Source organism: Emys orbicularis, chromosome 6 (genome assembly GCF_028017835.1).
Source record: "Emys orbicularis isolate rEmyOrb1 chromosome 6, rEmyOrb1.hap1, whole genome shotgun sequence".
Taxonomy (NCBI): Eukaryota; Metazoa; Chordata; order Testudines; family Emydidae; genus Emys; species Emys orbicularis.
The window spans coordinates 118847878-118863545 of record NC_088688.1 but is presented as its reverse complement, the minus strand read 5'-3'; the positions used below and the strand labels follow the sequence as shown (position 1 = coordinate 118863545).

At 43.0% G+C, this 15668-nt stretch overlaps 2 protein-coding genes across 2 annotated transcripts; one reads left to right on the top strand and one right to left on the bottom strand.

Moving 5' to 3' along the window:
• Window positions 1–222: 222 nt before the first annotated feature.
• Window positions 223–2335, bottom strand: SMIM27 (small integral membrane protein 27). The gene is made up of 2 exons (XM_065406346.1): window positions 2071–2335; window positions 223–1418 (listed from the first exon to the last, which is right to left on the bottom strand). The coding sequence occupies exons 1-2, from the start codon at window positions 2113–2115 to the stop codon at window positions 1308–1310; spliced, it is 156 nt and encodes a 51-aa protein (XP_065262418.1). The 5' UTR covers window positions 2116–2335; the 3' UTR covers window positions 223–1307.
• Window positions 2336–2455: 120 nt separating this feature from the next.
• On the top strand, window positions 2456–10956 carry TOPORS (TOP1 binding arginine/serine rich protein, E3 ubiquitin ligase). Its single transcript, XM_065406345.1, has 2 exons — window positions 2456–2685; window positions 7444–10956. The coding sequence occupies exons 1-2, from the start codon at window positions 2500–2502 to the stop codon at window positions 10483–10485; spliced, it is 3228 nt and encodes a 1075-aa protein (XP_065262417.1). The 5' UTR covers window positions 2456–2499; the 3' UTR covers window positions 10486–10956.
• The last annotated feature ends 4712 nt before the right edge of the window (window positions 10957–15668 follow it).

Sequence of the window (15668 nt, the reverse complement as noted above, 5' to 3'; positions counted from 1 at the left end):
CTAGTAGTAATACAATCTTCTTGTCTTAACAGGCAACAGATTATCTGCATTTTATCCATTTTAGCAACCAATTATGTATCTCTAGTCATGTATTTGTATTTAACCAAACAGGAAGATACAGCAAAAAAAAAAAAAACAAATCAGCTCAGCAGGTAATGCACAAGTGCAGTAAAATTTAGAAAGCATTTTGGAAAAGTAACTGTCCCACTCTTAAGTCAGATATTATTGAGAAATAATTTTAATAAGATATTAGTTTACATAGCCTCTGTTTCATTTATTGTGGAAGTCCTACCAGAACTCTGAACACTCAAGCAATATTGTAAAGTTTATAAACTACAAAATCTTACAATTCTTTTTTTCAAAATCATCTGTATGAGAGGGTTTGGTAAAACATGATAGCTTTCATTGTATGAATCAACAGCAAAATAAGATGAGTAAATAGAAACAAACGGTGACAAATAGTTATTCGTACTCACATTTCTATGAATACTTGTTCCTTTCAGGAAATAACCCTATTTCAAATACTTGATCCACTTCATTGACTAGCAGTATTCCAAAATTCCTCAGCCACCCTCGACCTAACTATTCCTGAAGGTCAGCATACCATATCACTAGAAGATAGTGTGAGTTATGTCACTATAACATCTGTGACTAGCACTTTACTAGGCATAGCCAAGATGCCAGACACATCTGCAGACCTCTAAACACAACTCGGTTGAGGCTGCTGCAGTTACACTTGCTTACTCCATCAATGAAAAACTTTAGCATAATCAATTTTAATAGGAAAGAGTTGCTATGGATAAGCTGTTGCTGAATAAGACTATTTGAGGGCCAAATACTATTAACGTGAACTGAAGGAAAATGTTGAATCACCTTTAAATAATGTTACTTACTGCCATATCAGTGGACTTAAACATGTGTACCATATTTTAAACATTACAAAATCTTTACCAAAGACATTAAGTCTGTAAAAGAGAAGACATTCTGCAAACCAACTGAACATACACTTGGTGTACATTTCTTCCTTGGCTGCTATTTAGTCTGGTGCTCATTTTCTATATTTATTTATTAAGAAAACTCAGTGTCACACAACATGCATTGCCTGTATTTCTGTTGATCCTTTAATTGTGCAGGAAGCTTGATTTTTTTTCTTTCTTGAAGCCTTCTACCACTGTTAAACTTAAATTATGTGGTCAGGTCATAACTTCTCAAACCATTAGTTGGAAATAATCTTTTCTGTCCTCAAATTTGGTTTTAAATGTGTTCAGGTGTGAAAATCCAGATGCCGTCCATCTGTAATGTTTCCTTTAAAAATTCAGCATTTGATCAGGGTAGTCCTTCTCAAGTTGCCACTGAGCTGCTATTCTTGTTGCATAAATAACATATCCCCATGAAAGTAATACAAGGGTGAGAAGAATCTGTTAGAAGAAAATATATAATGTTTGGAAAGGTAGGTATTTTGCATTACCAATATAAATTTCAGAGTAGTAGCCATGTTAGTCTGTATCCGCAAAAAGAACAGGAGTACTCCTGTTCTTTTTACCAATATAATATACCTCTATTGAAGATTGGTCTCATATTTAAACTATTTGCAAATGGTCATCATTTACCAGCCCTTGCCTAAAAGTTTAGGTGTCCAACTCAGACATAATGAAATACTGATTATATAGGGTAATAGTGGGGACAGGATTGGTATAGTACCTGCCCGTGTTAGCATGGTATTTTCTGGCTCTGACCCAGGGCATTCAGTGCTTCAAAAGAAGGCAGGCTCTCTGGCTTCCTAACCCCTCCTAGGCCCTGGAACCGAAGCCTTGATGGAAGTAGGTGAAATGTACGGTGTGGCGGGTAACTGCGCCCCTGGGTTGTCCCGTAGGAGGCGGGTCCCCAAGGGCAGGTGGAAGGGAAGAACCATCCGTGCGGTACCTGCTGCCCACGCAGGGCTGCGGTCCGTTCCCCCAGCCAGCGGCTAGGGACCGCAGGGACCCGAGAGCGGAGGCTTTGCTGCACTCCCCTAACAGACCGGGCCAGGCGGCTCCGTGCGCTGGACCGGGGGGCGGCGCGGACACCTACCAGCGAGTAAAGCCAGTCCCGGGCGCGACGGCTCAGCGGCGCCATGGTGCGGGCTGGGCGCGGCGGCGCGTGCGTGGAGCATGGCAAGGGGAGATCACCATGGAGACAGAGCTAGACGGGCGCGCGCTCCGAGCCACCATCTTTGGTTGGGCCTGGAAGCGCCTACCCTGCGCAAAGCGAGCTGTATTAGCGGGTAGTGAAGTATCTCAGGGCGAGGCCGCCCGGAGTCAAGATGGCGTCCAGGAGCGGTCACGTGGTCGGCGTTCCGCCCGCTTGGAGGCTGCGTCGGGGGCGTCGCTGTAAGTCGTGGAGTTCCGAACAAGTCGTTTCCGGTCCCAGCAGCCCTTGCGGGGTGTCTGTCTTGCCCGGGACCCGGCCATCTCGTTGTGCAGCGGGCGGGTGGTCACTGGTCACGGGCAGGCGGCTTCAATGGGGGACCGACTGAATTACCTCACAGAGCGGGGGCGCCGCCGCCGCCTTCGTCACGGGGGAGAAGAGCCGCGCGCGGGCCCCGGTCCGGGCCCCGCCCGCTGCCGCCGCCAGAGACTCAAAGCGGCGGACACGGGGCAGCCCCGCGGGGAGGGCGAGCCGCCCGCACCGGACAGCGGCGCCGCTGTGAGTGACTGAGCGGGGTGGGCGGGAGGCTGGACTCGGGAGCGGCCGCGCCCTTGGCGGGGGAGGTCTCCGTTTCTGCTGCTCAGGCAGGGGGAAATGGCGGGGTTGGGCCTGAGAACAGCGGGTCCGTGCGGGGACGCTCCTGGGGCGATCAGGTCTGTGAGGCGGGAGGCTGCCTGGGCAGAGGCGGCTTCGTGCCCAGCCCTGTCAGGAATCTATTTGTTAGGCTGGTTCAGGAAATGCTCCCATCCCCCCCACCCCGCGCTCATCAGGGTCAGATCTTGTACCTTCCTGCGAGGTACAGGTACAAAGCCAGTATCTGAGGGCCGGGTGCCTTGTGATTCAACAGGTGAGTTGTCAGTAGCCCCTCCCCATCCTCTAAACTCTTGCAGGGACAGGAGTTCGGGTCAGCAGGCGCTGGGGAGACTGAGCAAAGAGTACTCTGGCAACCCAGCCCAGCACCCCTGGTCCGGCTGGATTCTGCCTGACTTGTGGTAGATCTGGGTGTGGAGACAGAGTGAACTTACAGGCACTTTGCAGCCTCCTGCCCTTCAGTGTCTTTCTTAATGTTAGGCTGAGCCGCTGTGACAGGCTAGTTGAACTGTCTCTATGGGCTTATGGAGAGTTTGACAGCAATGTACAGTGTTTGTTAGTTACCAGCTGTCTTCAAGTAGGTTTCCTATAGGGAGTAATAGAGTTCCCATCACTTGGACGTACCTTCTGTTTTCAAAACTGGTCAAATAACCGTTCTAAATAGAAACACGGAGCCCAACTGTACATGACCACAAAAGACCACAGTGAGACTTATCAAGTCAGTTGTCCAAGATTTCATATTTCTCATTCACTTAAAGCCTGAAAATTTAGCAGGCCACACTCCAGTCCTTAATATAACAATAATAGACAAATTAGATATACTTCGAATTTGAAATTCTCACGCTGGGAGAGATACTTCAATGTTCAGAAATGAAGTTGATGCACACAGCTTTGTATACACTTTGATTCTCAGCTTGTCTTTGTTAAAAAAAAGTATCAATTCTTAATGTTTTTATAGTACATCTGTTCACATGTTTGCAACAGTTCAACTGTATACAGATTGTTACACATAACATATTAAAGTTATGCTTATGGTCAGAAAACCGACTGTTACAGTGGTATCTTCATACTTAACAGTTCTGCTGCCTTGGTCCTTTAATCATATTTGCTGAATTAGTGACAAATAGACTACAATTTACTTCTCTGAGCATTGCTGGGTCTGTACAGCTGTGGATAAATAACTTGGATTATATGTTGGCTCATGTATCAATTCAGTTATCTGAGTTCTTGTCCAGTTATATTATAGGTGTAGCTGGTAGAACCATCTATAATTATGGGTGTCTGACACATCATCCCCCCCACCCCTGCTTTCGCATTGCCAAATGTCAATTAATTGGGCTGAAATAATTTCAGTAAAAAATGGTTCAGCTGTTTCTGAGAACAAGATTAGGGAAGACTTATTTTGCCCACATTAATAAAAATCTTTCTATTTTGTTGAGAAGCTGTAGTGCCTCCATGCTTTGAAATTTGGCAAGGGGATTGCCCTGGTGTTATGGGTGGACCTGTTGCTGTTTCTGAGGGGAGAAGGGGAAGGCTCAAATATGGACAAGTTATGAGCCTTTAAAAATTCTCTGTTCACACATGCTCAGTAGAGACTTATGAGTTTGGGAACTAAATACTGAAACTGAAGATTGTTTGGAATACGCGTGCTGCAGTCAGGACCCCAGGGGCTAAGTAGGACTTCACTTGCAATTGCTGCTGCTGGCTATTGCAGCACCAGGGACTGAGAGCAGGGAGACTGTAACTCCTGTGCTGTCAATACTGCCCCTGCCTGTGTCTAGGAATTTGGAGGAAGAGCAGCCTGACTCAGATGTGGTGGGTTTGAAGAACCAGACCTGAGTGGGCAGAGAGAAGTAGGGTTGCCAACCCCCTCCCGGTTTGGCCAGGAGTCTCCTGGAATCGGGCTCAATCTCCCGGAGGCTACTGAAGCCAATCCGGGAGATTTTAGACTGCTAAAAGTCCAGCAGTGCAGTGGGGCTAAGGCAGGCTCCCTACCTGCCCTGGCTCCGCGCCACTCCTGGAAGCGGCTGGCATGTTGTGGTTCCTAGGCGAAGGTGTGGCCAGGGGGTCTCAGCGTGCTGCCCCCACCCCGAGCGCTGACTCTGCAGCTCCCATTGGCCGGGAACAGGAGCCACGGCCACTAGGAGCTGCAGGGGCAGTATGCAGAGCCACCTGGCGGCCTCTGAGCCTTGGAGCCGCTGCCGGACATGTTACTGCTTCCAGGAGCCACCCGAGGTAAGCGCCGCCTGCCCGGAGCCCTCACCCCCTTCCACACCCCAAACGCCTGCCCCAGGCTCAGCCCAGAGCCCACTCCCACACGCCAAACCCCCTGGCCCTTCGTTCCAGCCCATAGTCCGCACCCCAACCTCCTACCTCATCCTGGTGAAAGTGAGTGAGGGTGGGGGGGAGAGAGCGCTACGGAGAGAGGGGGACTGGAGTGAGGCCTTGGAGTAGGGGTGGGATGGGTGTGGCCTTGGGGAAGGGGCAGGGGATGGGGCAAAGGTGTTTGGGTTTGTGTGATTAGACAGTTGGCAACCCTAGGGAGAAGGTATAGGTTGGGTTAAGGAGCCTGGGGGTGTGGTGAGTGGGAGGCTGGCACTGTTTGGGCAAGCAGACTGTTTGGGGAAGGGTGGCCACTGAGGTAGAGTAAGGGGTGGGTGTGGTGGGATGGATGGGAACTTTCTGGGCAAACAGCCAGGGAGTAGACTGAACCAGACTAGGTAAGGAAATTGGAACAAGGAGCTGGTGTGAGAGAGGGCAATTTAGACTAAGCTTAAATGAGGATCCAGAAGTTGGTTGGAGGGGATGGGGAATTTGGACTGGTAATTAAAGACTATATCAAAATGCATATGCACAAAGGGGCTGAATTAATTCTGGCATTTCCTAACTTTTGAGTGCTTGACTTTGCAACCTTATTTTAATATAGTTTTTGTGTGAGTAGTATTAGCTACATCAATAATACACCTTTGTTAGATCATGATTACTGGTGGTAGTATAGAGACCAAAAATAATAGTAGAATTAATAGGATGATCAGCTTGATCAGACACTAGAGAATTAACCACCTTTGAAAAAATACAAAAAATACACTTTTGTTTGAAGTCTAACAACTATGATAAACATCTTGATTTTTTGTGTGGAAATAGCCAACTGATGATACCCTCCCTAGTATAGAAAAGATCAATCACTATAATTATTTACCCTTTGCACTAAAATGTTATAATAATTTGAAAAATAAAAGCCTGCACCCAAAACAGGAAGCTTGGGAGGGTGGCAGCGTCTCAGAATTCCTAGAGCTTATGTATGAAATTGTCTGCTTGGCTGGTGATGTCAGAATGTTAGCAAAGGTTGTTCTAGGAAGCCTGCAACCCTTAAACTGGTCTTAAAAAAAAAACCCCAACACAGGGCTTTTTTAAAGGCAAAAGCTCTTAAGTTCTTTGTTACTTTAAACAAATTTGCTATGTGTACATGCAATAGTTGGTAAGTCACAACCTATTTACTGTACCTATTTAAAAGTAATTGCCCAAAATAAATATACGTTGATGTCAATAGAAGTCATTATCCGCTGTAATCTGTGTCATGATGTAAAAATCAAGTGCAAAAGTGTTGCTGAAACGGTGATCTCCTCTATCTGTAGAAGAATTTGAGGCATCTTAAAATCATTTGTGGCCAATCACAAACGTAAATGCTTCTCCATTCTTTCCCACCACTTGTCCCACTCATTCAGATGCACCTTGGCCTGTGAACAATTGGCCAACAAAGTAGTGCTTGAGCAAAGCAATACTGGCTGTGAGTAAAATTGACTAGGGGATAATTCAATCCCAGTCAATTTCCCATAGCAGCATTATGCAAAGTAAAGTTGACTAATCGGTCAGATTTTGTCTGCATCAATCCCAGAAGTTGCTTTATACATGGAAGGACTGCAGAGGGAAACTGGCTGCTGACCTTGCAGAGGCTCCTGGAAAAGGATAAGGAAAATAAAAAATAGTAGACGCTTACAAGGTGGGAAGAACAAACACTAAAATGAAGACAGGAGAAGTTGAAAGTCAGAAAGAATGGGAGTAACTCTTAACATTAGTATTTACATTTTTTTCCAGTTATTGGGAATTGTGGCTCATCAAAGCTTAGAGATGAATAACCAAATGTATATTTTGGTAATCCACTGAACAGACTATAGGATAGTAAACCAACTTGCTCTTGTGTATTGATCTAAAATGTTTTGGGACACAGATGGGGAGCTACACTTAAAAATAAAGACTTCTGGGCAATTCTCTGCCTAATAGGCCAGATTCTCAGATGGTGTAAATCAGGGTAGTTCCACTTCAATGAAGAATCCCTGATTTACATAACATGAGCATCTGGTCCCATGTATCTTTCGGTTATTCCTTTGCTTTGTTTGCATTAGGATGTTATTTAACCACTAATATTTTCTAAATTTCTGGGGGGAGAGACTGCAGGGGGAGTTTAATAACTTAAGCAGTTACATGTCAATTTCTTCTGGTCTAATGGGTTAGCAGTGTTTGCTGCTGTTCATTCTTTATTTTCGACTCTCAGAAAAAACTGTTACAAGCTTAGTTGTTTGTTTGGTTCACCTTCGTATCACTTTTTTTGATCAGGAAAAGTTTAGCAAAGCTTTCATTGATGTTTGCCTCATTTTTCTTTTGTAGAACATAACATCAACAACTGAGGAGTTTACGGTGGATAGCAGCTTTTCACCTAAAGCTGGCACAAGCAAGCTGCATCAGACAATGCCAACAGATACATCTCCAGACTCTAAATGTCCAATCTGCTTGGACAGATTTGACAATGTGGCCTACTTAGATCGTTGCTTGCATAGGTTCTGCTTTCGTTGTGTACAGGAATGGTCAAAAAACAAAGCTGAATGTCCACTCTGCAAGCAGCCTTTCCATTCGATCTTCCATACAGTGAGAGCTGAAGATGATTTCAAGGAGTACGTACTCAGGCCTTTGCAGAATGGCTCTTTTGCTAGCCCTGATGGGCGGAGATTTCGTTACCGTACTACATTAACAAGGGAACGTCATACATCAGCTTATCCTCGAAGGAGTTCCTCTTCTCGAAGAACACTGTCACCTCCAGATAATGGGATATTATTTGAAGGATTATCCGGTCAACCAGTAGGGCAAAGAGATGGAGGAATTCATCAAATGATTAGACGACTTGCATCAAGGAGACAAGCTAGTGCAGAGGGTAGATCACTGCGGCAAATTCAAGAACAAGATATAATTAATTTCCGAAGAGCTCTATATCGTTCTGGTGTGCGTGTTAGAAATATTCAAGATGGTGGTCGTTATAGAGACATTTCAGCTGAGTTTTTCCGCCGGAACCCCGCTTGTCTTCACAGATTAGTTCCATGGCTGAAGCGTGAGCTAACAGTCCTGTTTGGTGCCCATGGGTCTCTAGTCAATATTGTACAGCATATCATCATGAGTAATGTGACTAGATATGATTTGGAGAGTCAGGCCTTTTCTGATGACTTAAAGCCTTTTTTGCTCCATCGTACTAACCACTTTTTACATGAATTCATCAGCTTTGCCCGGTGTCCTTTTAACATAGAGGCATACGACCAGCATGCCAATTATGATTGTCCTGCTCCTTCATATGAAGAAGGAAGCCAGTCGGAATCATCAGTTATTACAATATCTCCAGATGAGACAGATTCGCAAGAACCAGATCATAATGCATCCACAACTAGTGTTGATCGGGCACCTTGGGATGATGAAACTCCAGGGCCATCGTATTCCAGCTCAGAGCAGGTTCATGTTGCCGTGGCTTCTCCTTTGGATACTTCGGAAACTTCTGATGAAGAACCTAATAGAAATGGAACTGAACTGCAAGGGCAGTTAAAAGATAATGCAGCCCCAGATGGTGACACTGATTCTTCTTCCGACAACTGCGTCATTGTTGGGTATGTTAAGCCATTAGCTGAAAGAACACCAGAACTTGTTGAGCTGTCCTCGGACTCTGAGGAGTCGGTTGATGATGGGAAAAGTGAGGATGTGAAGAAACCACAGTCCATCCAGTTTCACGTTTTTAGTGTCAGCGATGCTAGTGGGTGCTCATCGCCATGCTCTCCTATAACTAAGGATGGTAAATATAGCCATAAAAGCAGCACCTCACCCTCGCATGAGAAGATGAAGTCAAAAAAGAATGAGAAAGATACAACTAAAATAAAAGATTTGTCTATAAAGGACTCATTACAAAGTTCCTCTACAAGAAGGGATAGGGTGTGCTCTCCGTGCAGCCACAGATTATCCAGGAGGAGGAGATCAAGGAGTTCAGAATCCTATTCACAGCACTCTCGCAACAGAGACAGCCATGGCCAGAGAGCCAGGAGGAAACATCATAGCAAAGAAAGGTTAAAAAGTAGACTATCAAGAAGCAGAGATAGTAGCAGACATAGGAGCAAAAGGGACAAAAGGAGGTCAAGACCTCGAGACATAAGTTTATCTAGAAAAAGCCAGACAGTGTCTCTAAGTAGTGAGAGCACTATATCTAGAGATGTAAGCAGGTCAAGATCCCGGAGTAATGATCATAGTAGAAGAAGATCAAGGAGCAGAGACAGTGATCATTATTATGTAAGAGATAATTACCAAAGTAGATACCAGTGGGAATACACTTTTTACAGTAGAAACATGGACAGAGATGGTTATGAATCCTCATACAGGAGGAGAACTCAGGCCAGAGCTCATTATTCAAGGCAGTCAGCTAGTCCAGAGTTCAGAATACAGTCCTTTTCTGAAAGGACAAATACTCGAAATCAGAGAGGTCACAATGAAAGCCGATATTACTACTATGAAAGACGCAGATCAAGGAGTCGATCCAGTAATAGATCTCGGACTGCTTCTGATAGAATGCGATGTGAAAAGCCTGGTGGAAAAAGGAAATACAAAACTCGCCACTTGGAGAATGCACAGAAGGAGAATGCAACAAGCCCTTGTGAAGGGAAAGGAAGTGACCTGCAGAAGTCTTTGTCAAAATACAGTGGTTGCTACAAAAATCAGGACAGCCTTTTAGACAACCAAGCAAGCATTGGGACTAGACATAAAAAGAGGAAAAAAAAGACAAGAAGTCCAAGTGTAGAGATTATTTATGAAGGAAAAGCTAGTGACACAACCAGACACCACAAAAAGAAAAAGAAAAAGCACAAGAAGAAACACAGGAGACATCACACAGGTAACTCATCACATTCTTCTCCAGTTGTGATTACAATTGACAGTGATAGTGATAAGGAGACTGGAATACAAGAAAATACTGAGTGTGACAGTAGTATCTCTTGGACAACCACAACCCAGTTAAATGAAAGAGAAAATGAGACTCCATCCCCTGTCCTGGGAACAAGTGACGGTAAGGATGAGTACACAGTAGATGGTGAAAGTGGATTGTTGGACAAGGATTCCAGTATTACTACCACTAGGGGAGACTTAGGTGATGACCCTGGAAATGTAGATCGCCAATTTCAGGAAACATCAAATGAGCAGGCTCTTGCAGTGGCAGATGATAGTAGTGCATCTGACATGGGAACTCTACCGAGCAATGTTGAAACTATACAAACTGAATCAACCAGTCGGTTGCCTTCTTCCAGAGCATCATTTGTAGAGAGTTCAGAGAGACCACCGTTGATATTGAGACTGCCAAAGAGACTTATTGACCGATCCTATTGGCTTGACTCTCCAGAAAAAAAGATGTAACAAGTTTTACACTGAACTGTTTTAAAATGATGAAATCCTGAAAAGAAAACACCTGGTGTGGTTTGTGTGTGTAAGACTGTTTTAAAAAAAAGTGTCTGAGAAATGTGTAAAATCCCTGAATTTATGCACTTTTAAGTCCAAGAAAACAGAACATTGCTAGTAGTTTAACTTAAACTTTTTTTTTCATAAGTGTATAAACCTTTAGAAGTTGTAATTTCATAGAGCCATACTGTATTCACATTGTGTAAAATATATCCATGGAATCTTTCTAAGTTGTGTTTTTTTTAAAACACCTGAAGTCAGAAAATCTATTGTCTGATGGTTGCTCTTTTTATTTTATAAAAGAAAAATTGTATAATTCACAAAACAAATTAATGTTTAATTCTGCCGTCATTTTAATCTGCATGGTTTAGCTTGACCTCTGCCAAAAAGGTGTCAATGCCTTCTGTACAAACGTTGAACCAGACTGCCATTGAAGTAAACATGAATTCTTTGAGAGTCCCAATAAAGCAATAAGACATTTTTAAATCAGATTTTGAACCCAATGTAATGTGTGTTTTGCAGGCATATCATTTGTCTTTAACTTAAAACTGCACATGGAAAACCATTAGGAAGAAGTCTGGATCTGAGCTGTTCATGTAAAATGACAATTTTAGCAGACCACATGCCTGTGCATCACCATATTTTTTTCCACATACTGTCTTCAATCTTGTAGGATATGCACTGCAAAGAAAAACACCCAGCACAGAGTCTAAGCCCTGGTCTACACTGCGGCGGGGGGGGATCGATCTAAGTTACACAGCTTCACGTAGCTGAAGTCAACGTACTTAGATCGACTTACATGGTGTCTTCACCGCGGTGAGTCGACTGCTGCTGCTCCCCATCGACTCTGCCTCCGCCTCTCGCAGCGCTGGAGTACAGGAGTCGATGGGAGAGCGCTCGGGGGTCGATTTATCGCGTCTAGACTAGACACGATAAATTGATCCCTGCTGGATCGATCGCTGTCCGCCGATCCGGCGGGTCGTGTAGACATACCCTCAGCTGACGTGGGCTCAGGCTGTGGGGCTAAAAATAGCAGTGTAGGCATTGGGGCTCAGGCTGGAGCCTGGGCTCTGAGACCTTCCCTCCTCACCAGGTTTCAGCACTCGGACTCCAGCCCAAGCCTGAATACATACGCCGCAGTTTTTAGCCCTGCAGCCTGGGCCCTGCGAGACCAAGTCAATTGACCTGGCCTCTGAGACCTGGTGCCCGCAGACCTTTTTTTGCGGTGTAGGCACATACCCTAAGTGTGTAAGAGCAGATCCAATAATGTCTTTCTAGTTTTGTTTTGTTTTGTTTTTTTCTCCTTCCTCTGTACCTAAATTGCAGAATGCTAGACGGCTATTATTTAACTGTATCATCATCTTTCTAAAATGATCAAAAGACAGTCTGGGTATATAATTGAAGACAGCTGCTTGACTTCAAGCTTAGTCAGATTTTTTTTTCTGTAGACCCTGCCATTGTTTAAATGGATTTCTGACATTACTGAGGTGTAACAAGAAATAGAAGCCACACTGTAGGCAGTTTAATTACTTATAACGGGTTCTCAAACGTTTTTGTATTGACAGTCCCTTTCAAACGGCAAACCTCTGAGTGTGATCCCCTCCCCCTTATCAATTAAAAACATTTTTGTATTTAACACTTTTAAATGCTCAATTTATAACTCTTGTTTAAGACGAATTTACCTTTTCTCACTGCTTTTAAATTAAGACTAAAACACATTTTTAGCAAATTATTGCTATAAGCAGAAAAGTTATTTTTTTTTAAATAGTTACTGTTTAATACTGGGAGGGGGGCACGAAGAAACTTTGTCAGTATCACTTTTCACAGCAGACTGAGGGCATGTTTATACTACAAAACAAAATTGATTTGTATGACCACACTAGCTGCTTCTGTCAGTGATGCGCGTCCTCACCAGGACTGCTTGGACTGGCTGTCAGTGTCGGGCACTGATACTCAGAGCCCTGCTGGCTGGGACTGAGAGCCTGCAGCCCCGCCATGCACGGGGATTGACAGCTTGCAACCCCCTCGTAATAATCTCGTGACCCTGTTTGAGAACCCCAGACTTAGAAATATATATATATATTTCAAATAGCAGGGATCTTTCCCTTTTTCACTGATAAATGTTGAAAGTCTAAAGCCCAGTAGCTGTCACTGTGTCTGTGGAAGAACAATTGTTTTATTTTTAAAAGTCCATTATTCTGCCTTCACAAAAGAAAAAAACTGCTACACTAAGCTGTAGCCTGGAAAAAAACAGTAAGGGAAGTAGACTTGTAAATTTATCTCTCTCTCTCAGCTGATGAGTTTCTAAATTCTGTTATCCAGAAATTGCCTTTCAGTGTCTGAAACAATCTGTGTATGAAAGTTCTCTGTAAATTCCTGTAGGTCAGACTTTTTGTGTGTGTTTCATGAAAATTGAACCAATTCCATTGTAGTGAAATTGCTCCATTAACGAGGTTTTTTTTAAAATTTTTAACCTGTTTTTCCTGATTATTGTATTTCTCCCTTGTTGGTTTTTGAAACACCCACATAAATGTGAGGGATTGACTGACCGTACGCAAAGTGCCAGCAAATACACAAAATAAACAGCTTTTTCTTTCAGTTATAGTAATTTAAGTGCTGCCTGTAACAAGAGGTACAAACATTTCAGATGTAAATGTGATTAACACTTAAAAAAAGTCAAACTATAATGCAGTCTTACTATAAATTCATATTCTGATTACCCTTTTGTAGCATCTTTTTTTTAAAAGTGACAGTAGTCTTAATGACTTTTAGATCTAAAGTGATAGAATAATTCACTCTGATTTGTCAGTACCTCTGATTAAAAATGGTTTTAACTGCTTGTGATTGTAGCTATGAAGGTTTTTAGCTAATAATTTGTTCTCATCATGGCTCCTAGGTGCATTGTATACGCTAAAAAATTAATGAGTGCTGCTGACCTTCACCAGCTGTATTAAGCAGGTGAACTACTGCATTTTGCACTGACAGTGGTTCTGGTGATCTCATTAATCATTTAAAATACACACATCTCATTGACTTATGGAGAAGGTGCCCAGAGTTTAGGAGGGGAGTGCCTATATGTATTTTATAAATCTGATGAAATTAAATGATAGATTTATTTACTGCCATAAGTGACATAGGGCTTTAATAGGGAGTAAGATGCATTCCTCAGACAACGGAGCTTAGGATAGTAAAAAGCAAGACACAGCAGTAGTAGTAAGGGAGGATTTTGAGAAGGCCGGGTTACCTTTTTTTTTTTTTTTTTTATTATTTAATGGTGAAGTTTCTGGAAGAAACACTGACAGGAGGAGCCAAAGGGGTGTATGATAGAGAGCAAGAGCTAAGCATTTCCAAGGATAAGGGCAGTAAACTCAGCCAAGAGTAGGAGAGTAAGGGAAGGGGAGCAAGAAATAAGTACAGAGATGTAGGTGAGGATGAGGTCAGGTTTTTGTGAGGCTGAAGGACGCAGTAGGAGAAGGAGGCTAATGAAGAGGGCAAGAAGGAAGCAGGGGAAGGAATGAGATGTCTGCAGCAATGGCATTTCAGTAGAGGTTCGGAGTCCGAAGCAGACTGAAACATCAGTGGGATTATATCTCTTACTGAGTAACTGTCATCTGGTGCACAAGTGCTGAGATGCAGGGGGAATGCTTATTTTCGAAGAGGAAGCTATTTAAACCCTGTCAGTGCTATTAAGTTTTCAGTTTTATTAAGAGATCTTATTGACTGCTATCCATGTATGGAAACAAATTGAGTGCATAAACTGAAACATGTGAACCCTATTAATTTCTTTAATATCATTTGGTTGTGATGGGCAAATGCATTGAAAATATCTTTGCTTATGAACTTTCTAAATGATCATAATACAGATTTCAGATTTTTTTTTTTTTGAGTTGTCAAGACTGAAATCTTGTATTTACATCTCTGGAAATGCACACCCTCTTAGAAATGTACTTTTTGGGTTACCTAGTGGTATTACTACACAAGTGATCTTGTGGCTTACCTCGGTAATTATGTAAACAGAGACACAAAGTGGGTGAGGTAATATCTCTTAGTGGACCAACTTCTGTTGGTGAGAGAGACAAGCTAGTCATTCTGAATTATCAGAACAAATTATGGATGCTCTATTTATAGGATGTCATAGAAGCCATGCTTCAAGATGAATAAAAGCAAGGATAAGACAACTTTTCTTTTAACACATGGTATTTAAAAGACTACTTTCAGATAGTTAAGCTCCAAAATTCAGGTAGGGCATGTCTGTAAGGAAAATGGCAAAACAGTAATAGAAACATTTTAATGGTTTTTCAAAGAAAAGTTCAGTGAGAACAGTTGATTGGATTTAAATATTTCAGTTGCCTGTTTAGGTTTCAGGTATTCCACCATTTTGCCTGTGCATGAGAACTAGAAAGTTAAAGGTGACAAGTCTAGATGCATTTTCAGAGGCCCCTTGAAAATTCAACCTAGGGTGTAATTTACTGAATGTGTTTAATTTTTTGCAAATTGACTCTTTACAGCTCAATACTACCTTTGGTGTAGGTCGTATTCCGAAAAAGAGACTGACTACCCCTTACTCAACTTCGGCATTTGTATCTTCAGTATGCCTTCAATCTCCTTAATAGTTGCCAATAGCAGAGAGTTTAGGAAAATTATAATTGTATAAGTAGTATTGGTGATTCTTTAGGTGGCACTCTGCCCTGTGAATCAGCACTGAACCAATGCACCATTGTGATTAGAGGCAATATGCTGCTGGAGAGAGCGCATCTCACATGAGACGTCGTCAAACTGAAGTCCTGACCACTAAAAACCCCTACCTCTTTTGGCAAGAGTGGGTATTACTCGGGGTTGAATTCTGGCACAGTATTTACTTTCTGCCTAAGGAGATGCTATCAAGACAAAAATAACAGTTTCAAAGGTATCTGTAGACCCCTTCTCTCATGCCCACTCCCATGTCTGCAGACATGACAACTCACAAAGCTGCATCGTTTGGAGCCACTAGTTCAAGTAGAGAATGTCATCCCATCTTGTCTGTGGAACTTAAGTGATATCAACCACAAAGGAGTTCAGCAGAACACAGTCAAGGTAATAATCTTGGTCTACATTTTGGTGCCCTCCTTGAGACACCTAAAAGGGGCCTTATCTTCAGAGAA